This window comes from Argentina silus, assembly GCF_951799395.1.
Source record: "Argentina silus genome assembly, chromosome: 18".
NCBI classification, from domain to species: domain Eukaryota; kingdom Metazoa; phylum Chordata; class Actinopteri; order Argentiniformes; family Argentinidae; genus Argentina; species Argentina silus.
Genome location: NC_139672.1, coordinates 17,546,240 through 17,570,993, shown reverse-complemented (window position 1 = coordinate 17,570,993; position 24,754 = coordinate 17,546,240). Strand labels below are relative to the sequence as shown.

Below are 24,754 nucleotides of genomic sequence, written 5' to 3'. Positions count from 1 at the left end.
GAGGACGGAGGGATGGAGGACGGAGGGATGGAGGACGGAGGGATGGAGGACGGAGGGATGAGGGATGGAGGACGGGGGGACGGAGGGATGGAGGACGGGGGGGTGGATGAAGGAGGGATGGAGGACGGGGGGGTGGAGGATGGAGGGATGAGGGACGGAGGGATGGAGGACGGGGGGGTGGAGGACGGAGGGATGAGGGACGGGGGGACGGAGGGACGGAGGACAGGGGGGTGGAGGACGGGGGGATGCGGTGAAATCCAGACATGCATACAGACCCTAACCTGTTCCATACGTGTGTGTGTGTGTGTGTGTGTGTGTGTGTGTGTGTGTGTGTGTGCGTGTGTAATAGTTCTACCGTTTATTGATATATTCTTAGTCGTTATGTTGCTAGCAACTTGCTTTCACCATACATTAGCTGCATTAGTGGACAGTGACGACAAAACAAGAACATGACATCACACACACACACACACACACACACACACACACACACACACACACACACACAGAGAGAGAGAGAGAGAACCCTTCAAGTGTCCTTTTATTCACGTTTGTGTGTCAATACATACCACAACACATCCACAAAAAAGAAGCTGACACAAAATATACCATTTTCATTCAGTACAACTTTCTGCGTTACAAATGACTATACAAAACACTTCCTGTTATAAATATATAATCCATCTCTTTAAACGTTTGCGTCGACAATAAATATACACTCAAATAAGTCATATTGATTGCACTTTTGTAGTTTAGACATGAAGGCTCCAGGGAGCTGTTTCCGAAAGTAGGATCAATGATAAGTGAAATATCTTCAATTAACTTCATATTTCTAAATTAATAAAGAAAGATAGTTGGTATAATTGACTACTGGACGCCCCCCAAACCCATATTCAAATGTAGCCATCTTATAGGTCCAGCAGGTAGATTGTAGCTTTAGAATAGTGATAAACAGCCATGATAAATCAGTAGCCGTCAAGGACTGAGATCACACGATGAAGAACGCTCAGTGAAGAGTGCTGTATAAGTCCAAACTAAGCGTCTCTAGAATCTGGTGTCGGGTGGGACGCTGGCCTTTATGTTACGTTCACGTTGGGTTTGTTTACAAGGACATGCACCTGTTTGGCGCTGTTAGAAAACGTAGCATAAATTTTCACATTTTCAGCGTGGCCTTCGGGGGCAGCAACACACACAACTACATGCTGGACCTTTAAGGAACCACAGAATCAAGTGATATACAGTATCTGATTGTTTTTCCAACTTAGCTGGCTAATTTAGTGATCCTCCTTTCTGAAACAGGACTCAGATTAGTAGAGTTGTGTTTCTATCTATGCATCATCAAGATGAACAGTTACAGCATATACAGGCTTTAGTGGATTGGTGAAGGGTATGAACCACTAGGTATCTCAATGAAGGAGTGAAGTGTGTGTGTGTGTGTGTGTGTGTGTGTGTGCGTGCGTGCGTGCGTGCGTGTGTGTGCATGTATGTGTGCATGTATGAGTTGCTTATCTTATGGTCTTATGGTGCATTCAAGTGCTCTTAGGAGACTCATAGCTTCCCTGCAAGATTTAGAGTAGGAATCTTGCGTAGTGCTCCCTATTGGCTAACTCCGACATGGCTCTGAGTTGGAATCTGCAATGTCAGAGGTTCATGAGCTGCAGAATCAGACTTATCCAGATGCCTTTCTGCTCTACCAGTCAGGCAGCTAGGGGCCAACTATGATCTCATCAGAAAGTTTGAGCCTCATCTAAATTCACTGAACATTTTCTGAATGTTTTAGGACCATTTCTGTTTATCTCACAATTGTACAGGAACTCATTACAAAAAAACATCTCTGAACCGCTTTGTCAGCTTTGTCAGCCTACGGTGGCTGATGAGGGACATAATACTGATGCTAGGATATATGTCAAAGTGCAGTGCTGTGCTGTACAGTGTAGACTAGACTCTCCTATGGGTAGGGGTGGAGCTTCCTAGTTGTCGTGGTTACTGTAAAGGGTGTAGACTCGTCTATGGGTAGGGGTGTCGCTCTCTGGTCGTCGTGGTTACTGTAAAGGGTGTAGACTCGTCTATGGGTAGGGGTGGAGCTCTCCGGTGGTCGTGGTCAGCCGTTGGTCGTCCGTGGTGACCGTCGTGTTTACGGTGAAGCTGCTGTGGCGGCTGCCCCAGTCGTAGCATTCTGTCGCTAGGCTAGGAGGGGGGAGGGGGGAGAGGGGAGGAGGGGGGAGGGGGGGAGGAGGAGGAGGGAGGGGGGAGGAGGGGGAGGGGAGGGGGGATAGAGTTATAAACACTAGAAGGAGCACTTCCCTAAATGAACTGTGATTCTATACTGTTAGTCCTGTAGCATGTTATCTTCTCTAGGGTTAGGTGGTGTCTAGGTTAGGGTTAGGTGGTGTCTAGGTTAGGGTTAGGTGGTGTCTAGGTTAGGTGGTGTCTAGGTTAGGTGGTGTCTAGGTTAGGGTTAGGTGGTGTCTAGGTTAGGGTTAGGTGGTGTCTAGGTTAGGTGGTGTCTAGGTTAGGGTTAGGTGGTGTCTAGGTTAGGTGGTGTCTAGGTTAGGTGGTGTCTAGGTTAGGGTTAGGTGGTGTCTAGGTTAGGTGTTATCTAGGTTAGGGTTAGGTGGTGTCTAGGTTAGGGTTAGGTGGTGTCTAGGTTAGGTGTTATCTAGGTTAGGGTTAGGTGGTGTCTAGGTTAGGGTTAGGTGGTGTCTAGGTTAGGTGGTGTCTAGGTTAGGGTTAGGTGGTGTCTAGGTTAGGTGTTATCTAGGTTAGGGTTAGGTGGTGTCTAGGTTAGGGTTAGGTGGTGTCTAGGTTAGGTGGTGTCTAGGTTAGGTGTTATCTAGGTTAGGGTTAGGTGGTGTCTAGGTTAGGGTTAGGTGGTGTCTAGGTTAGGTGGTGTCTAGGTTAGGTGTTATCTAGGTTAGGGTTAGGTGGTGTCTAGGTTAGGGTTAGGTGTTATCTAGGTTAGGGTTAGGTGGTGTCTAGGTTAGGGTTAGGTGGTGTCTAGGTTAGGTGGTGTCTAGGTTAGGTGTTATCTAGGTTAGGGTTAGGTGGTGTCTAGGTTAGGGTTAGGGTTAGGGTCTAGGTTAGGTGTGTGTTACCTGGCTGACGTGCTCTGTGGAGGGATACTCCATGCCAGGTCGTCATCGCTGTCATAGCGACGGGGGTTGTCGAAGAAGTAACCTCTGGACGAGAGGACGTGGTTGGGGATCCCCGATCCACTCTGCCAACACACAAAGACCAGATTACACACACGCACACACACGCACGCACGCACGCACGCACGCACACACACACACACACACACACACTCACCCTATCCTGGGGAGGCCTGCGGACCCTGAAGTAGAAGACTACGAGGGATGTGGGCAGCAGCTCCCAGACGAAGAGGATCACCCCGAACACGATGTAGCCAGCATCCCCCAGAGAAGACCTCAGATCAGCCTGGACAACACACACACACTGTCAGTGAGGTGGCGTGTGTGTGTGTATGTGTGTGTGTGTGTGTGTGTGTGTGTGTGTGTGTGTGTGTGTGTGTGTGCGCGCGTGTGTGTGTGCCTGCATGTGTGTGTGTGTGTGTGTGTGCGCGCGCGTGTGTGTGCGTGTGTGTGTGTGTGTGTGTGCCTGCGTGTGTGTGTGTGCGTGTGTGTGTGTGTGTGTGCCTGCGTGTGTGTGTGTGCGTGTGCGCGCGTCCAATCTCCTTTATCTCTCTTTCTTTCACACACACACACACACACACACACACACACACACACACACACACTCACACACACACACACACACACACACACACACACACACACACCACTCACAGGCTCTGTATCTCAGACACAGTGCAGTCTTTACCTGGTCTGAGACGTTGTACCAGTCGTAGTCGAAGGAGTTGATGGTCTCGATGTCCGTCAGCGCCAGCACTACCAGGTTGTAGCACGCCCGTGATGCGTACAATAGGACCACCAGGATGCCAATCAAAGTCACCTGACACACAGACGTGCCCTACAACCAATGACGAGGAAGATCATTTCATTGGCATTCACCATAGGTGAACAGTTTATTGCCAACAAGTTTAAAAACATTTTTTTTCAGAAAATAGAAAGATTAGATGAAAAAGAAATATTAACTATTAACTATGTTATTTCTCTTCGATATGCTAAATGCTGCCTAGGGTCTAGGGTCTAGGGTCTAGGGCTGGAGTAACAGGAGGGAGGTCACGTGTGTCTGATACCATTCCTCACTCCGTTCCAGGAATTACCGGAATTACTGTGTTCCATGCAGGAGACCTAGGTTCAAACCCTGCCTTGGCCACACCGGGTTGGGGTCCTACTGTACCAACGCTTAGGTTGTGGGTTTGATTCCCGCTGGGACAGATATCTACTGAAAAATGTACGCACTCACTGCAAGGTAAGTCGCTTTGGATAAAGGCATCATCTAGGTGGCGTGTCGGTGTTATTATCACCTTGGACTGGAGATAGACGCTCGCCAGGGACATCTTGGCCACCTTGTAGAGGCAGACGGACAGAGAGACGGCGCAGAGGACAAACAGCGTGTCGTTGATGGTGACCCGCACCAGGACGATGGTCTTCACCTCTGTGGCCGTCATCTTGACCAACAGGGCGCAGGCCAGGTTGACGACCAGGAAGAGAAGGCTGACGCACAGGAAGACCAGGTAGAGAGGCAGCCTATAGGAGAAGAGAGAGAGAGGTAGAGGAGGAGTCAATGAGAGAGAGAGAGAGGGGGGGGGGGGGGAGGAGTCAATGAGAGAGAGAGAGAGAGAGAGAGAGAGAGAGAGGGGGGGGGAGGAGTCAATGAGAGAGAGAGAGAGAGAGGTAGAGGAGGAGTCAATGAGATAGAGAGGAGGAGAGAGAGAGGGGGGGGGAGAAACAGAGAGAGAGAAAAAGAGGTTGCATGGAAAGGAGGAGAGGAGGGGAAAGATCCTGTAGTGTACGTACTTGTACTTCAGGAGCTCCGGGGTATACTTGGACTTGGCCTTGAAGTAAACCTGCAGGTGGAAGACAAGACAAGGAACATGTTGGACAATAGTACACACTTACAATGTTCCCCAGCTGAAGTTCCTTCATTCTGACGGCCATTCACTTTCATCCTGTGAGGGTACTCTGTCCTCCTGTGAATTGACTGATTTGAAATGTAACTGACCCCGACCGTGTCCTGTCCTGTAGGTCAGTAATGTGTAATGACTGTGTGAGGGGACCCGTATGCTGTGAATAGATGTAGCATCGCCCTGCTAGCTGGCTATGTAGAGTCGTCGCGCTGAGAATGTGAAAAGCGTGTGTGAGAATGCAAGTCTGCAGTCTGTTGCAGTCTGGATCTAGCCCTGTGTGTGGAGTTCTGAATTGACCCTAACCCCATAACCCCTAACCCTTAACCCACACCCTCTAACCCCTAACCCCTAACCCTCTAACCCCATAACCCTTAACCCCATAACCCCTAACCCTTAACCCACACCCTCTAACCCCTAACCCCTAACCCTCTAACCCCATAACCCTTAACCCCATAACCCTCTAACCCATAACCCCTAACCCCCTAACCCCTAACCCCCTAACCCCATAACCCTCTAACCCATAACCCCTAACCCCATAACCCCATAACCCCTAACCCCATAACCCTCTAACCCTTAACCCTCTAACCCTTAACCCCTAACCCTTAACCCATAACCCCATAACCCCATAACCCTCTAACCCATAACCCCTAACCCCATAACCCCATAACCCTCTAACCCCATAACCCTCTAACCCCATAACCCTCTAACCCATAACCCCATAACCCCATAACCCTCTAACCCATAACCCCTAACCCCATAACCCCATAACCCCATAACCCTCTAACCCCATAACTCCTAACCCCATAACCCCATAACCCCCTAACCCTCTAACCCTTAACCCCATAACCCCATAACCCTCTAACCCATAACCCCTAACCCCATAACCCCATAACCCCTAACCCCATAACCCTCTAACCCTTAACCCATAACCCCATAACCCCCCATAACCCCTAACCCCATAACTCCTAACCCCATAACCCTCTAACCCCATAACCCCTAACCCCATAACTCCTAACCCCATAACCCTCTAACCCCATAACCCTCTAACCCCATAACCCTCTAACCCCATAACCCTCTAACCCTTAACCCCATAACCCTCTAACCCCATAACCCTCTAACCCATAACCCCATAACCCCATAACCTCTAGCCCCTACCACTACTCCCTACCCCATAAACCCATAACCCCACAGTCCCGAGGCGACTTAGAGACTTCACTAACACTACATAAAGACGACATAGAGACTTCATAAAGCAGTGTATAGGTTAATCAGGCTAAGTGTGTACCATCTATGTAGCTTCGTAAGAGAGCTTCATAAAGGGCTAGTGCGGTCGGCAGCGGTCAGTACCTGTGCCGTGTAGAGGTTCATGAGGCTGAGTGTGAAGAACTGCAGGCAGACGGGGAAGCAGTAGAGCAGCCAGAAGGGGAAGGGCCCCAGGGCGTTGGCTGTGACACAGTCCCGGAAGTAGAAGGAGAAGAGGAGGGCTCGCAGCGCCGCCCACAGCAGGCACAGGAACAGGAAGGCCGTCTGGTAGCTGAAGCGCTGGTGACACATTCAAACGCCACACAGCTTTATTAGTCCGACCGACAAAGACACACAATGTCTGACGTTATTAACATTAGAACTACTGTTACAACTGCTCCAATGCTCCTACTGTTACAACTGCTCCTACTGACACCCCACCCCACACACACACACACACACACACACAGATATACCCCCCCCATGCCACCTCGAACCACCTCGTCTCCTGCGGAACTCCAAGACTGTGTTATGTCATTGAGCTAAAGTCTGAAGTCGAGGCACTCAGCTCTGAGAACCGTGGTTGAACCTGAACCTTGCTCTGCCGCTGTAGCATTCGGTCTAACGGTAGACATTTGTGGCTGACGAGCTGGGGGGCGGGGAGGGGGAGAGAGAGACCCGCGTTCCATCCCCGCTGGTTTCCGCCCCCGGCTGCACCGCCTACCTTGTGTCTGTAGCGCAGGACCAGCCACAGTGTCTGTACCTTGTGTCTGTAGCGCAGGACCAGCCACTGTGTCTGTACCTTGTGTCTGTAGCGCAGGACCAGCCACAGTGTCTGTACCTTGTGTCTGTAGCGCAGGACCAGCCACAGTGTCTGTACCTTGTGTCTGTAGCGCAGGACCAGCCACAGCTGAGCGTAGACGAAGGTGAAGAGCAGGCTGTAGAAGACGGTGTAGGCCACGGTCAGGCCCAGCTTCACGAAGGGGGGGATGGCGGGGGTGATGGTGGGGGGGGGTGGGAGGGAGCCCGACCCGTTACCGGCCATCCCCTCCGCCCCTGCCTCATGCTGCAGCTCCTCCACCCCCGGCGGAGACTCCTCCATCTCCCTCGCTTCTCAACACATCTCCCCCTGTACCAGAGTGAGGAAGAAGGAAAGAAAGAACGAAAAGAAAAGAAGGAAAGGAAAGAAAGCCTTTTTCTCCTCTTCCAGGCAACGCTGTGCTGCTTCTGGTTGATTCTATAAGTCCATGAAGCTTTGCTTCAGACGCACAGCCTTGTCTGACTCAGAGAGAGGGAGGGAGGGAGAGAGGGAGGGAGGGAGAGAGAGAGAGAGAATGAGAATGGCTGAGAGAGACAGAGACAGAGAGAGAGAGAGAGACGGAGGGGAGATAGATAGATAGATAGAGAGAGAGAGAGAGAGAGAGAGAGAGAGAGAGAGAGAGAGAGAGAGAGAGAGAGAGAGACACTCCCCTCTTTTTGCCGGTACCTCTTAGAGAGTGGTTGGAGGCTGAGGTCACATGATTATGGTGCGGAGCATATAATTGGCTGAGTGCTTAGCATGAGGCTGTGATGCATGTGGAGAGGATAGACAGAGAGAGGGAGGAAGGGAGGGAGGGATGGAAGAGGGAGGGAGGGGTGGAACAGATGGATCGAGAAACATAGGAAGGGAAAGGGAGAGAGAGAGAGAGGGAGGAGGAGGAGTGCACCTTTGCCCACGTGCAGGGGGACCTCTCCTCTCCTCTCCTCCTCCTCTTCCTGCGTCAGAGACTGCATCATATCCACTACCAATTGCCTCCCTCTCTCCTCTCCCCATCTTTATCTCCACCTCTCCTCTCCCCATCTTTATCTCCACCTCTCCTCTCCCCATCTTTATCTCCACCTCTCCTCTCCCCATCTTTATCTCCACCTCTCCTTTCCCCATCTTTATCTCCACCTCTCCTTTCCCCCATCCATCCATACTGCACGTTGTGTAAGAGTGTTGTAAGGTGAATGAATGAGTGATTGAGTTAATTAATTAAATCACTAACAATAATTCATTAAAATCGCTTTAATTATTATATCATATAAGGTCATATCAGTGGATTACAGTCAAGAAATATGTTAAACAAAAATGTGGCCCGTTCATTTCTCACCATTTGTTTAGCAGAACAATTCTCTAGAATTACTCCCAATTGGTTCACCCATTCCCCCAATATTTCCCGATATTTCATAATCATAATCTGCTGGTATAAGTTATTTCATGTCCTCATTGCAGTTCCATGGTTGGATAGACGAGTAGTGACATTTTTACGGCGTAAAAACGGGTCTTAGCGCGAACACGGGAGCTGGTGAGGGTCGCTGGCGGTGGTGGTGGCGTAGGGAGTGTGTCTGAAATATTAGTGCTATTTTTAAGGACAGAATTTGTCGGCGCAGCTGACGGCACTTGACCTGTCTGTAATACCCTATCCGCCTCGTTTACCGTTACTCCACCCACCCGAGGGCAGACGAGACATCTCTCCAGCGCTGTGGCCATTTCACCTGCTACCGCCGGCACGAATTGCCAATGCGCCTGCGTTTGGACTTGCGTCCGTTTTGCGCCGGCTGAAAACAGAAACCTTTATCTGACGTGTTTGGGAAGAGGGCATCAGTGCATTCCTGGATATTCAGATATAACAACCTACTGGGAACTTCTTATTACATTTTTATAGTTTTATCTTCAACTGTGCTCTGCTATGCATACGATTGGATATTTATCCTTTCCGCAAATTACTTGTGTAATTTTATATTATTGAAAATAAATACAGAAATGACCTGTAAGCGTGATGTGTTTACCTTACTGCACATTTTCAACGATAAAGTCCCAGAAGAAAAGGAACAGTAGAGACAAATATTTCCAATAGATGGCGGTATTGAGCTGTAGAAACCAAATCTGTAACACTTCCTATGAGGCACGCATCATCATAGCATGCGTTATAACTCATATATGATGCCTTAAAATGTCTTCGTAATATATCACAATATAAAATGAAGGAGTGTGTGTGTGTGTGGGGGGGTGTGTGTGGGGGTGTGTATGGGTGTGTGTGTGTGTGTGTGTGTGTGTGTGTGTGTGTGTGTGTGTGTGGGGTGGGGTGGGCATGGCGTGTGTGTGTGTGTGTGGGGGGGGGGGGGGGGTCAGAAATGGGAGCAGTTGTAACAGTTCTAATGTTAATAACGTCAAATATTGTGTGTCTGTTAGTTGGACTAATAAAGCTGTGTGGTGTTTGAATGCATCACCAGCGCTTCAGCTACCAGACGGCCTTCCTGTATCTACCTTTAGATACGGTCTGTCCCTCTGCTCTGCTCAGGTCATCCACTGTGAGTATAAATACCTGTCTGTCTCTCTTCTATGAACCACTGTGAGTATAGATACCTGTCTGTCTCTCTCCTATGAACCACTGTGAGTATAGATACCTGTCTGTCTCTCTCCTATGAACCACTGTGAGTATAGATACCTGTCTGTCTCTCTCCTATGAACCACTGTGAGTATAGATACCTGTCTGTCTCTCTCCTATGAACCACTGTGAGTATACTATTGTTTTACTATTTGTTTGTTTATTACATGTTACATGTGTTATAACATCTCCACTGCCAGCAGGGGGGGCTACTCTCACAGACAATGTTCAGATAATACTAATATTAATAATACTAATAACAATAATAATACTAATAACAATAACAATAATAATAATAAATAATTATATTTATGTATTCATCACTTCCTCAGATTGTTGTTGTCCTCTCTAACATGCCGATCTAGTGACCACTGTCTTTACTGTCAGGGGTCTTTACTGTCTCAGGGGTCTGTCTTTACTGTCTCAGGGGTCTGTCTTTACTGTCTCAGGGGTCTTTACTGTCTCAGGGGTCTGTCTTTACTGTCTCAGGGGTCTGTCTTTACTGTCTCAGGGGTCTGTCTTTACTGTCTCAGGAGTCTGTCTTTACTGTCAGGGGTCTTTACTGTCTCAGGGGTCTGTCTTTACTGTCTCAGGGGTCTGTCTTTACTGTCTCAGGAGTCTGTCTTTACTGTCAGGGGTCTTTACTGTCTCAGGGGTCTTTACTGTCAGGGGTCTTTACTGTCTCAGGGGTCTTTACTGTCAGGGGTCTTTACTGTCTCAGGGGTCTTTACTGTCTCAGGGGTCTTTACTGTCAGGGGTCTTTACTGTCTCAGGAGTCTGTCTTTACTGTCTCAGGGGTCTTTACTGTCTCAGGGGTCTGTCTTTACTGTCTCAGGGGTCTTTACTGTCAGGGGTCTTTACTGTCTCAGGGGGTCTTTACTGTCTCAGGGGTCTTTACTGTCTCAGGGGTCTGTCTTTACTGTCTCAGGGGTCTTTACTGTCTCAGGGGTCTGTCTTTACTGTCTCAGGGGTCTTTACTGTCAGGGGTCTTTACTGTCTCAGGGGGTCTTTACTGTCTCAGGGGTCTTTACTGTCTCAGGGGTCTGTCTTTACTGTCTCAGGGGTCTTTACTGTCAGGGGTCTTTACTGTCTCAGGGGTCTGTCTTTACTGTCTCAGGGGTCTTTACTGTCAGGGGTCTTTACTGTCTCAGGGGTATTTACTGTCAGGGGTCTTTACTGTCTCAGGGGTCTTTACTGTCTCAGGGGTCTTTACTGTCTCAGGGGTCTGTCTTTACTGTCAGGGGTCTTTACTGTCTCAGGGGTCTTTACTGTCAGGGGTCTTTACTGTCTCAGGGGTCTGTCTTTACTGTCTCAGGGGTCTTTACTGTCAGGGGTCTTTACTGTCTCAGGGGTCTGTCTTTACTGTCTCAGGGGTCTGTCTTTACTGTCTCAGGGGTCTTTACTGTCTCAGGGGTCTGTCTTTACTGTCTCAGGGGTCTTTACTGTCTCAGGGGTCTTGTTTTTCATCTGAGTCTTTCTTTACTGTTCTCTCCCAGCCAGTGTAAAGTAAACCATGATTCATTGTTATGGGTTTACATTCAGGGCTGGTTTCCCAGACACAGATGAAGCATAATCCTAGACAAAATGCATCTTCAATGGAAATGTAGCATAGATTGCTTCTTCTTATGATGACTGATGGATAGACCATTCACTTACTTAAACACATTGTTGTAAGTCACTTTGGATAAAGGCGTCTGCTAAATGCCATAAATAAATGTAAATATAGATTTTGTAGACTTGTGTAGGGTTGGCTCTGCCAAAAGCATTTATCATAACATATAACCAAGAGAGAGTTAGGATAGTTACAATACATACAAATCCTGATAATTTAAAATATATTTTAAATCCTGTTCATTGTAAGCGTTCAGTGGTACAGGCTTACATGTATCTGTCTGTTCAGTAACTAAAAGAATCAGAATATTATACTTTTAAATGACACATTTCAAGGACAAAGACACATTGTGTAACCAAACTTGTAAAAAAAAAACTTTTTTAATGGGACAGCTGTACAGAATGTAAATGTTCTCTTGTTTCTCCCTCTCCCTCTCCCTCTCCCTCTCCCTCTGCCCCTGTCTCCCTCTCTCCCCTCTCCCTCCCTCTCTCTCTCTCTTCCTCTCCCTCATGGTCCAGCTGCGCATACAGAACATATCATCAATCCTGTGTACCACGCCTCCATTGGGCTCTGACCTCTAACCTCCTAGGAGGATGAGGTCATCAGAAGGCGCAGGGCCAAGCTTGTTCAGCAGGAGGTGGAACACCAGAAGGTTCAGATAGAAACGTGTTCTATAGAACATGTTGGAGTGACTGGCTTGTTGAATAGAGACTCATCTGCTTTATATGCTGAAGGGGGGGCGGGGGGTAGATAACCTGGCACCATGCCAACGACCTCTACACCTTTACAGTCGTCGTCATCAACAAGCACCATTATTAGAAACATGTACTTCAGATAATATGTCTATATTTCAGGTATTTATTTACAATTATTATTATGAAAAAAAATACAATGTGAGTTTTTAGCAATTGTGTCAGAAAATAATGACAAATAATTTGGTATGTTTAAAATAGATAAAGAAACAGTAACAATATACCCCCCCCCCCCCCCCCCCCAAAAAAAAAAACCTCCCTCCCAAACATAATTTCTACCACCCCAAACTCCACACTGTCCCCTTCAGTCCATCACTGGCTCATAGTGGTACAAGAGGCCCAATTCCATTACGACCCTTAGCCCCTACCAGAAGCACCTTATGGATTCCCCACCTCTTAAAGGCTGCAGGTCTACGTCAATAGATCTGAATCCTGAATTGAAGTGACGATTGAGAAGCAGAACAAATCCCAGAGTGTCATATTTAACAAGGCAGAGGACTGGAGACACAACGAGGTTGGGGTCAATACCATTTCAATTCAGTCAAGTCAGGAAGTAAACAAAAACTCCCAAATTCTAATTCTAAGGAACGTTTTGAATTGGAATTTAAACATACTTCCTAAAATGACTGAATTGAAATGGAACTGACCCCAACCCTGGTGCCAAATATTTGCACATTTCACAAAAGGGAACCAAGCGTGTAGGACCTAGGGATCAGATTGGAATTGGGCCAGAGGGAGGGAGTCCCCAGCTGGAGGCAGCTTACCCCTCCTCTCCTCCTCCTGAGAGAGGAAGCTGGAAAAGGCACACAGTTGGAACATAGAGTTATAACCCTACAGAAGGGCAGTACACCCTCTAGCATAGAGTTATAACCCTACAGAAGGCACATGGTTGGAACATACAGTTATAATGCTTTCTTTCTATCTATCTTTGGTGCTCCCTCTAGTGTTTATAACTCTATGGCTGGTACAGAGCCACAGATATCAACTTTGTTTGAGACGCAGAGATGTTTTTCACAGGTGCCATGTTGGCACCAAAAATTCCCCCCTGACAATCGCATTCCGATTAAGAATTCCGATTGGAATGTTGGTGTTGAATATTGTTGTTGTTGTCATGGAACATCTGGTGCCAATATGGAGTCTGTGTTCCCAAACTCTGTATACCGTTTCTATATGTCTGTTACAGTCTAAGAAAAAAAGGTGCTACCAAGAACCAAAAAGGGTTCTTCGGCTGTCCTCCTACAAGGACAGCCAAAGAACCGTTTTGGAACCTTTTTTTTAAGAGTGTATGGTGCTCTCTCTCTCTCTCTCTCTCTCTCTCTCTTTCTCTCTCCCCCTCCCTCCCTCTCCCTCTCTCCCGCTCCCTCTCTCTCTCTCCTGCTCCCTCTCTCTCTCCCCCTCTCTCTCTCTCTCTCTCTCTCCCGCCCTCCCTCTCCCTCTCTCTCTCCCTCTCTCTCTCCCTCTCTCTCTCTCTCTCCCTCCTCACAAGTTCCCCTCCACACAGCGTCCATCATTGGTGTCGGGGCATCGGCAGGTGAAGCCCCGCCCCCGGGGCAGACAGAGATGGGAACAGCCTCCGTTGTTGGAGCAGTAGTTATACCCTACAGGGGGGAAACATCCTGTTAGTATGTCCATGTAGGCCTACGGGAGGCTGGTAACATAATACTCTTCAGACCAGGCGAGGTTGGTGGAGGTAGAAATCGGAGGACAGGCTCATTGTAATGCATGGAATGGAACGGTATCAAACACTAGATTTTTTCTCGTTCCATTCCATGCATTACAATGAGCCCGCCCTCCGGTTTCTACCTCCACCAGCCTCCCCTGCTCCAGACAGGAGAACATGGATAACATGGGGTTTGATCACTGTGGTCTAGGAACATGTAAAGCCTCCCACAAAACAAATGTCTATTCCAATGATATAGACCGTCTCTGGTGTCTCATCGTGAAGTTTTTGACGATTTGAAGTGTGTCACACTGCTGAAGTACAGCCCCTGTCCAAATAGGTGCCAGCAAAACACACACATACAGGCCTACTGTAGGCAGCAGCTAGCAGCTATACCCTACAGGGAACAGATGCTTCAGTTAGAGTAGGCTTAGGCTAAATCCATGAACAGGAGACGCCCAGCGTGTCCTGGCCTGGGTGGGATGCAGAACCAGCGTGCGCCATCAGACTGAGGCAGTCCAGCAGCTTGGAGCAGATGTGCTGTACAGCTAGCGGTTAGCCTAGCTTAGACCCAGACACAGGCGGCTGAGTCAATTTGTACGTCTGCATAATCTGTAATGAAAAGCCGTAATGAGGACCAGAAGACTGCTGTTGTTGTATGGCCGCACACACACACACACACACACACACACACACACACAGAAACACAGACAAAAACACACACAGAAACACAGACAGAAACACACACACACACAGAAGCACACACACAGACAGAACACACACACACACACACACACACACACACACACACACACACACACACACACAACCCAGCGATGCCTCAATGCATAGGGCCCAGCCAGACCTGATCAATCCAACAGGAACACAGATGTGCAAGGATAGATGGATGTCAGGCGGTTCACATTCTGACCCGAGTGATTGACTCCAGACCAGAGTGTACAGGGATGGAGGAGGAGAGGGGGAATGTGGAGGAGGAGAGGGGGAATGTGGAGGACGCTGGGGAAGGATAACCTCAGGCACAGTCAGCTGTGGCTTTCAGCTGTGTACGCATAACAACAGCCCTCCTACATGCATGTTTAAATCATGCCACTGACACTTCAGCTGTGTGTGTGTGTGTGTGTGTGTGTGTGTGTGTGTGTGTGTGTGTGTGTGTGTGCGTACACAACTCAAGAGACCCGCACTGTGAGGTCAAGAGAGAGCAGGAGAGAGAAGAGGGGGAGAGGAGGGGAGAGAGAGAAAGGGGGTAGAGGGTAAGTAGGGTTACCTTGGGGACATTGAGTTGGGGTTGTGGTGATGCCAGAGAGAGAGGAGGGGAGGGAGGGAGGAGGGGAGGGGAGGGGGGGAGGGTTACCTTGGGGACAGGTAGTCGGGGTTGTGGTGATGCCAGAGAGAGAGAGAGAGAGGAGGGTAGGGAGGGGGGGGGGGGGGAGGGTTACCTTGGGGACAGGTAGTCGGGGTTGTGGTGATGCCAGAGAGAGAGAGAGAGAGAGAGAGGGAGGAGGAGGGGGGAGGGTTACCTTGGGGACAGGTAGTCGGGGTTGTGGTGATGCCAGAGAGAGAGGAGGGGAGGGGGGGGAGGGGAGGGGAGGGTTACCTTGGGGACAGGTAGTCAGGGTTGTGGTGATGCCAGAGAGAGAGAGAGAGGGAGGGAGGAGGGGAGGGGAGGAGGGGGGGAGGGTTACCTTGGGGACAGGTAGTCGGGGTTGTGGTGATGCCAGAGAGAGAGAGAGAGAGGAGGGTAGGGAGGAGGGGGGGGGGGGGGGAGGGTTACCTTGGGGACAGGTAGTCGGGGTTGTGGTGATGCCAGAGAGAGAGAGAGAGAGGGAGGAGGAGGGGGGAGGGTTACTTTGGGGACAGGTAGTTGGGGTTGTGGTGATGCCAGAGAGAGAGGAGGGGAGGGAGGGAGGAGGGGAGGGGAGGAGGGGGGGAGGGTTACCTTGGGGACAGGTAGTCGGGGTTGTGGTGATGCCAGAGAGAGAGGAGGGGAGGGAGGGAGGAGGGGAGGGGGGGAGGGTTACCTTGGGGACAGGTAGTCGGGGTTGTGGTGATGCCAGAGAGAGAGAGAGAGAGAGGGAGGAGGAGGGGGGAGGGTTACTTTGGGGACAGGTAGTCGGGGTTGTGGTGATGCCAGAGAGAGAGGAGGGGAGGGAGGGAGGAGGGGAGGGGAGGAGGGGGGAGGGTTACCTTGGGGACAGGTAGTCGGGGTTGTGGTGATGCCAGAGAGAGAGAGAGAGAGAGGAGGGTAGGGAGGAGGGGTAGGGAGGAGGGGGGAGGGTTACCTTGGGGACAGGTAGTCGGGGTTGTGGTGATGCCATTGAGAGAGAGAGAGAGAGGAGGGTAGGGAGGAGGGGGGGGGGAGGGTTACCTTGGGGACAGGTAGTCGGGGTTGTGGTGATGCCAGAGAGAGAGGAGGGGAGGGAGGGAGGAGGGGAGGGGAGGAGGGGGGGAGGGTTACCTTGGGGACAGGTAGTCGGGGTTGTGGTGATGCCAGAGAGAGAGGAGGGGAGGGAGGGAGGAGGGGAGGGGAGGAGGGGGGGAGGGTTACCTTGGGGACAGGTAGTCGGGGTTGTGGTGATGCCGTAGAGTCGAGAGCGTTTCTGCGGCAGGAACTCGTCTGTCTCTCTCTGCGCCGCCCGGTCCACAGCGACCACTGCTTCCCTAGCAACGGAAAACACAACCTTTCCACAACGTTGCCGTAGAACATTCACACACCATTCTAAAGCCCTGAGGACCACCCACAGACAGACTCACCTCAAATAAACGTATGTTTTCAACTAAACCTAGACATTCACAAGACATCCTCATCTAAATAAACAGAACTGGTTAAGTGACTCACCCAGCACTCATACAGTCAAGCCTTATGGCTGTTCAACATCTTTAGATTACCATAAAAGAACATTCGCTACAGACATTTCTGAGGACATTTACTGGGTACTGTATGCTGTGTTTTATTTATGTTTTGTTTAAAGGAGCAGGGCAGAAGTTTGTTGGAAGTCTGCCACCTCTGGCCAGCGTGGGGAAATACAGCTGGAAGTCTGCCACCTCTGGCCAGCGTGGGGAAATACAGCTGGAAGTCTGCCACCTCTGGCCAGCATGGGGAAATACAGCTGGAAGTCTGCCACCTCTGGCCAGCGTGGGGAAATACAGCTGGAAGTCTGCCACCTCTGGCCAGCGTGGGGAAATACAGCTGGAAGTTCCAAACGACACCACCCTCCTGATAATAACATAACCCCCGAAACAGACCTGCAGTGTCGGACATTAGCTGTTGTGTTTCTGCGTACACACACGATTCGAAGAGGCGGCTAGACCACAAAATGGGTGAGTCTGCTCCCCTAGAACACCCCCCGGCAGCAACAACATGTTTACATGCCAACCAAGTGGGGTAGGACACTCCATTTTAGCTTTTTCCGAAGCAAAACAGCGGTCGTAAATGAAATATTTCTTTCAAGGGATCTCATTCCCTGATCGCTACCGATTAAACATGGTCATTACAACCAGCTTTTAGAAAGCTTGAGAACTCTTTTAAGCGGTGAGAACATTGTGATGGACCATAAGCTGAGTAGTGTCTGGCCTTCAGACACCGAATCACACATTGCTGTCATGGTTACACAATGCTGAAGTGGATTACAGCTTAGTCATGTGACCTATCAAAAATTGAATGCAGACAAAGTCTTCAGAGGGATTCTGTTATATAACGAGTTGTTTTGGGGAGTCTGCAAAGTGTTTTGGACATGACTCAAGAATGAACGGGGCCCTACGGGACCCTAAATGTGACTGCCTAGCATCTAAGGAAGCAAACACATGTAACTGTCAGCACAGTCAGTAAAAACAACAACAAAACAGAGTTAAATGCGTTGGTTGTCGTTGTCATGGCAGAAGGTGACATCAGTGGCCCTACCTCCTCCAGTCAGTGTAGTACAGGTTGCGGCCGTGGGCCACGATGGCAAAGGGGTACTGGATGCCCTCCACCACCGGGGCCCGGGTGCGGCGGTTTGGGTCCATGCACTCCACCTTACGGGTCCCTGCCGGGGCAACAAACACAACAAACGGTGAAAAATGGACAACATGTTGTTGCTGTTAGCATGTTTAGCATAGCCTGGTGATGGGTGTAGTTGAACTGGGCTGAGGGTAACTGGGATGGGTGTAGTTGAACTGGGATGGGTGTAGTTGAACTGGGCTGAGGGTAACTGGGATGGGTGTAGTTGAACTGGGCTGAGGGTAACTGGGATGGGTGTAGTTGAACTGGGATGGGTGTAGTTGAACTGGGCTGAGGGTAACTGGGATGGGTGTAGTTGAACTGGGATGGGTGTAGTTGAACTGGGCTGAGGGTAACTGGGATGGGTGTAGTTGAACTGGGATGGGTGTAGTTGAACTGGGCTGAGGGTCTTACCGGCGTCGGCCCAGCAGAGCTGCTGTCCCTCGGGGTCATAGGTCAGGGCGTTAGGCAGGCCCAGGTCGTCCTTGACCAGCACCGTGCGGTCCGTCCCGTCCATGTTGGACATCTCGATCTTGGGCCCGTCTCTGTTCCAGTCGGCCCAGTACAGACGCCTGGAGATGAGGACATACAACATGAGAACTCAGAACACCTGCCTCTCTCTCTGTCCTTCTGTCTGTCTGCCCGCCCGCCCGCCTGTCTGTCTGTCTGTCTGCCTGCCTGTCTCTCTGTGTCTCCATCTAAATGTGGAAACAGAGGAGAGAACCCCGACAGGAGAAGCAGGAATGGGAAGTGGACCGACCCGTAGGAGGGGTCCGCCACGATGGCCCGGGGGTTGACCAGGTCCGTGTGGAAGAGGACGCGGCGCATGGTCCCGTCCAGCCTGGACACCTCGATCCGGTCCTTCATGGAGTCGGTCCAGAACATGAGGCGGGCCAGGTGGTCGATGGCTAGGCCCTCTGGGCTCTCCAGGTCTGGGGTCAGAGGTCACGACGACATTAAACACTGCTCTGAAAGGATGTCCGTATGCAATCATTGATCTCAGTCAGTCTGACAGCGCGCACACGTGTGCGTGTGTGCGTGTGTATGTGCGTGTGTGCGTGTGTGTATGTCTGTGTGTCTGACCTGTAGTGATGATAGAGCTGGGCTCTCCTCCCGCCAGGCTGGCCCTGCTGATGGAAGGTCCTGTGATGTCCGACCAGTAGACCATCTTCTCCATGCAGTCATAGGCCACCGCAATCACCACTCTGTCCTGGGGAGACACACACACACACACACACACACACACCACAGGCTTGACACAGGGCTCCAGTTATAGACACAACCTTGATCATCTGGAAATGTTTTGGTGGGCCCACACTGGCCAGAGTATCGTAGAGGACTGGCAGAGTATCGTAGAGGACTGGCAGAGTATCGTAGAGGACTGCCAGAGTATCGTAGAGGACTGGCCAGAGTATCGTAGAGGACTGGCCAGAGTATCGTACAGGACTGGCCAGAGTATCGTAGAGGACTGGCAGAGTATCGTAGAGGAGACGGACTGAATGGAGCCGTTGTTTACAGCCTGACAACATTAAGCAGTCATCCAGTTCAAAGCACAGAGCCTGTTTTTTTTTTTTTAGATCTTAGCTATGGTGGATGTGTAACCAGCCCAGCTCAGCCCAGCTCAGCTCAGCCCAGCCCAGCTCAGCCCAGCCCAGCCCAGCCCAGCTCAGCTCAGCCCAACCCAGCCCAGCCCAGTTCGACTTGGCTCTGAAGTGTGATTAGGGAAATAGAGGGTGTTATAGTCTCCCTCATGGACATTATGAGTAAGTGAGTGTGATGATAGAATTGGAGATGGAGGAGAGGAGAGATGCATGAAGAGAGGGAGGGTCTGATGCAGCCTCTACCTTGAATGATAATTCAATCAAACAGATATGGAGTCACACACTGAATGAAACTGTTTACAGCGAGAGAACATCACAGTAATCTGGTTAGTCTCATCTCCAGCCTTTTTTACATTGTGGTATCAGAGAGGGCTGGGTGGGGTGGGGGGGGCACTTTGATAACAAAGCCCACATCTGCGGAGGCTGGTGGAGGTAGAAATCGGAGGATGGGCTCATTGTAATGCATGGAGTGGAATGAGGAATGGTATCAAACACACACTCATGCCTCCACCAGCCTCCCTGGCCTCCACCAGCCTCCCCTGGCCTACAGATCTCCACCACCTCCATTTGGATTTCACCCCGATGCCGTCCTCCACCGCCGTCCTCCAAGCCTGCATCACACGATGTGACATCACAGGTCACAAAGACACAACCTTTGAAGTTCTAGAATTCGATTGCTATGGCAATGAGCGGGCGAGACCAACAATGACTGCCTTTATAAGGGACATGATCTCATTATGCAGTTCCATATTCAAGCAGACCAAGCTGCTTATGGTCTCAGGATGAGTTGGTACAGTCCGATCTGTCAGGGCACAATCAGTAGACTGTTCCACTGGCATTTGGGACATTCCACCGTGGGAGTGGGGGGGCGGGGGTGAGATTCACCAACTATAACCCAGCGTCGGGATCAGTTCCCGCTCTGTATGGGGCGGGGGGGGGGAATCAGTGCACGCTCTGTATGGCCAGATGTGTGTGTATATATGTGTGTGTGTGTGTATGAGTGAGTGAGTGAGTGTGTGTGTGCGTGTATGTATATATATATATGTGTGTGTGTGTATGTGTGTATATGTGTGTGTATGAGTGAGTGTGAGTGAGTGTGTGTGTGTGTGTGTGTGTGTGTGTGTGTGTGTATGAGTGAGTGAGTGAGTGTGTGTGTGCGTGTATGTATATATATATATATGTGTGTGTGTGTATGTGTGTATATGTGTGTGTATGAGTGAGTGTGAGTGAGTGAGTGTGTGTGTGTGTGTGTGTGTGTGTGTGTGTGTGTGTGTGTGTGTGTGTCCTCACAGGCAGGTACAGCAGGGCCTTGGCCTCCTCCTTCCTCAGGTTGTATCCGTCCAGGGGGATGTGTTCGATCTTCCCGCTCTGGGCGAACAGCAGGTGGGTCCCCGGGGCCAGGGGGCTGACGTCAGGCCTGGGGGTGGGGCCCACCGGGGGGGGCGCCACGCCCTGGTCAATACCTGAGGAAGCCCCCCCACAATGATAACACATTAGAAAGGATCCAGGGTGAATTATACACCATGAAGCCAAAGGACTTCTTCATATTCTCGGCGAGAAGCAGTCTTTCTCTGAGAAGAAGTGCTACACGCAGTCATAGTGCTCCAGAAAGGGGAGAAAACAAAAGTGTGTGTGTGTGTGCGTGCGCGCGTTGTGTGCGTGCATGTGTGTCTGAATGTGTTTGTGTTTCATAATGTATAACTTATAAATATGGTGTGAACCATCACTCATTTAGACTGATAGGTACCATGTGTGTCTGTGTACGTGTGTGTGTGTGTGTGTGTGTGTCTGTGTACGTGTGTGTGTGTATATACCCAACACTCACACAGGGGTCTGGAGTCAGGGCCGCTCCTGGTGTTTGGGACCTCCAGGCCGTTGGCGTCTACACACCAGCACTGGCCCAGGCTGGGGTGGCACTGGGTGGGCTCGTAGGCCCCGCGGGGGTCGCAGGTGGGCACGTACTGACCCACGGGGGGCCGCGGGCGGAAGAAGGAGAAGGAGAAACCGCTGGAGGAGGAGGTGGAGGCCTGGGCGCTCTCCCTGTGGACCTCACACGCAGACTTCTCTCGCACTGGAGGGAGGGATGGAGGGAAGAGGGAGGGATGGAGGATGACATTAAATGAGATATGAGAGAGAGAGAGAGAGAGGGGAAGAGATGGAGAGAAATGAGGACAGAAAGAAAAAAAGAAAGAAAGAAAGAAAGGGAGAGAGAGAGGCGGAAGAGATGGAGATTAAGGGCAGATAAAAGACAAAAGGAAAGAAAGAAAGAAAGTCAGAAGACCATATATCAGAGACAAACATGTCTTTGGCAGTGGTGACATCAGTCTTAAACCTCTGATTGTGGTCAGTTGTGTGATGTGACATTCAAAGGGAACGGTTGTGTGTTTTCAAAATGATCCCTTACAACTCCACATGGTGCCCAGGCAAGTGTGGTTTCTCCTCTACCGCGTGAAAACTTGGATTTATGGATTTATGGACTTAAGCCCAGCAGATGGATTTCTGTGGTCACATCAATCTGACCCGAGAACATTCTCTCACACACACACACACACACACACACACACACACACACACACACACACACACACACGAGAAGCACCTAGAACCCATAAAGGCTTCTCCAGTACATGGTTGTGAAACAGGCTCTTCAACAGGGTCTCCTACCCACACCTGCAGGGGCAGGCGAGGAACCCTGCTTTCTCTAAGATGTTATTCCGAGGTTTTTACATTTTTGTGGTCACACTGATCAGCCTGGGAGATGAGGGGACTTCTGGGAATAGGGGTAGAGGTATGACACACTCATCACAGTCGGGGAACGCATCCTCCCACACACACACACACACACACACACACACACACATCTGTAGTGGTTAACCACTGTCCAGTCATAACAACCCTGACCCGACCAATGTAGTCTCCTCTCTTCAACCACGTCTGGCCACAACAATCCACCAGGACAGCAAGCCAGCAGGGACAAACACCAACAAAAAATAGTGTCTGTCTGAGGAAAGGCCGGAGATCAAAGAGCCTGTCAGACAGTCATCAACCACAGAGATGTACGGTTAGGCAATGACACACACACATACACACACTGAGGTGAGCCTGCTGGTGGAGGTGAGCCTGCTGGCGGAGGTGAGCCTGCTGGCGGAGGTGTATCAGACACCTGGAATAACCAGGCTGTGTGTCTGACATCTGGATCGGTGTTTGTGGGGAACGGGGGAGTGAGAACATGTTGGAAGGATGCCAACTCACAAACACCCTTCGGCCACTATACAGGGTTCAGTGTGGAACATCTGAACGCTCGGATCAAGGGAGGCATTCAATGCATTACAGTGAGTCCGTCCTCCGATTTCTACCTGCACCAGCCTCTATACTGTGTGTCTGTGTCTGTGTAAGTCGATGTATGTTAGAATGTTTACTCAGCGTACATCTGTCTGTTTTAACTGTCTGATTGGTGTAATCGGCTGCTGGACTTGAGAATGGACAGAATGTTTATGTTTCACAAGTCTGTATATCAGACCGTGTGTCAACAGCGACTCTAACACACACACACACACACACACACACACACACAGTTTTCTTTTCCACCCTATAGAACATCTGTAAAGACTCACATGTCAAGTTTGCGTGTGTATGTGTATGTGTGTGTGGGGGGAGGGGGGAGGGAGATTATAAGGACAACCAAAAGACACAAAGAGTGCAATAAAAACACACACACACACACACACACACACACACAGTCCTATAGAAGAACATCCTGTCCTGTCCTTCCTCTCTACAGACGGATACGTTCCCTAACTCAACTGTTCAATGTTGTTACAGAACATTGATTAAAGAGGCTCCTGTCTGGGCCAGGGGGCTAGTGATGACGCATGCCTGATTGAGTTGTTTAGCTTAGTGAACGCACCCCCGCCAGTAATGTGTTGTACTGATCTGCTATGGTTGGATATATGGAGTCTTATCTAAACAGTGTCTCTCCCCTGGTGGAGGGAGAGCTAGCTGTCCTTTGCAGATAAATCGTAGACTAAATATCAGTGTTTCTCTCCCTCCCTCCCTCTCTCTCCCAGGAGTTCCAGCTGGCTATCAATGACAGTAAGACAGAGTGAGTGCTACTAACTAACTACTAGTTGAGGTTATTTATGTATTTGCCCGTAACGAAGAGAGAGACGAGAGACACATGAATGACCTCATATAACACGAGCCGGGTGAGGGAAAGACACCCAGCCTGGGCTGGTAGTAGAACCTCAGCCTGGGCTGGTCGTAGAACCTTAACCTGGGCTGGTAGTAGAACCTTAACCTGGGCTGGTAGTAGAACCTCAACCTTCACAACAGGACGACTAAATCAAAGGTGAGAAGTCCAGTTAGTCTCGTTCCCTGAAAGATCTGAAAGGTCTGAAAGGTCTGAAAGATCTGAAAGGTCTGAAAGGTCTGAAAGGTCTGAAAGGTCTGGTGGACCAAGGCGTCAAACTTGGCCTTCATAACCTTTTGGCGTCAGTTTGCATCAATCACCCCCCCCAGGCCATCACACCTCAGACGGGTCAGACAGCCAGCTGGAGGTTTAGACCAGGGGCCGTAAGGGGTTTCCTACCGTCAGAGCCAGGGGCGCACTGGAAGCCATCACCGTGGAAACCTGGGCGGCACTGACAGGTGAAGGAGCCCTGAGTGTTGATACAGATGGCATCTCTATGGCAACGGCCCTGGTCACACTCGTCCATGTCTGTGTGTGTGGAGAAAAACGACAACAAAATGTAGATAAAAACATAGCTGTGTGTGTGTGTGTGTGTGTGTGTGTGTGTCTGTGTGTGTAATGTAATATGTACAGTTTCATGAAACAAACACAACACACACGCACACAGGTGCACACACTCCAGTCCAAATATGCACACAGTCCATATGAAATACGGGTCTTCCATTCTGGAATGACAATACATCTTAATCTTCCTATGGGAAACAAATGAAAAGTCAGCCCTACAGTGATGCATGGACATTCCTGAGCCGGGAATCTGGGGGCGGGCCAAGGAGGGAATAAATACAACCACAGCTGCTGGCCCGCCGGGGGTTCGGCACTTCCTGTCCAGGTGGAAGCACTTCCTCTCTCAGGGGCCCGATAGGGTTACAACAAGGAGTAGGACACACACACACACATGCACTCATGCACACACACACGCATGCACGCACGCACGCATGCATGCACGCACACACACACACGCACATATAGGCATGTCTCAGGCAGAGACACACACACACACACACAGGCATGTCTCAGGCAGACACACACTGCATCTTCAAGGTTCTATCCATGTTTAGAGGTTCTACCCGCCCCCCCCCCACACACACACACACACACAGACCAGATAACGGCTCACGTTACCCTGGCAGACGCGCCCGTCGCCTACGAAGCCGGGCAGGCAGGAGCAGATGAAGGCG

General features: G+C 50.2%; 2 protein-coding genes across 2 annotated transcripts in view; both read right to left on the bottom strand.

The window, feature by feature from the left end:
- Positions 1–2,066: 2,066 nt before the first annotated feature.
- On the bottom strand, positions 2,067–7,397 carry gpr137bb (G protein-coupled receptor 137Bb; the record flags this gene model as incomplete). The annotated part of the gene is made up of 8 exons (XM_083689629.1): positions 2,067–2,187; positions 3,096–3,217; positions 3,310–3,438; positions 3,841–3,990; positions 4,451–4,673; positions 4,944–4,993; positions 6,401–6,595; positions 7,176–7,397. 8 exons carry the CDS (start codon positions 7,395–7,397, stop codon positions 2,067–2,069), a joined length of 1,212 nt encoding a protein of 403 aa, XP_083545755.1.
- Positions 7,398–13,548: 6,151 nt separating this feature from the next.
- The window catches only part of LOC310818630 (nidogen-1-like), a gene marked incomplete at both ends in the record, with an annotated part of 26,704 nt that continues 15,498 nt past the window's right edge, over positions 13,549–24,754 (bottom strand). The window contains 10 exons of the mRNA XM_083689628.1: positions 13,549–13,667; positions 16,296–16,408; positions 17,649–17,772; positions 18,141–18,298; positions 18,487–18,658; positions 18,810–18,936; positions 20,618–20,790; positions 21,153–21,398; positions 23,916–24,044; positions 24,699–24,754. The exon at positions 24,699–24,754 is cut by the window's right edge and continues 88 nt beyond it. Of these exons, the coding sequence (XP_083545754.1) occupies positions 13,549–13,667; positions 16,296–16,408; positions 17,649–17,772; positions 18,141–18,298; positions 18,487–18,658; positions 18,810–18,936; positions 20,618–20,790; positions 21,153–21,398; positions 23,916–24,044; positions 24,699–24,754 (1,417 nt within the window). The remainder of the gene's footprint in view (positions 13,668–16,295; positions 16,409–17,648; positions 17,773–18,140; positions 18,299–18,486; positions 18,659–18,809; positions 18,937–20,617; positions 20,791–21,152; positions 21,399–23,915; positions 24,045–24,698) is intronic.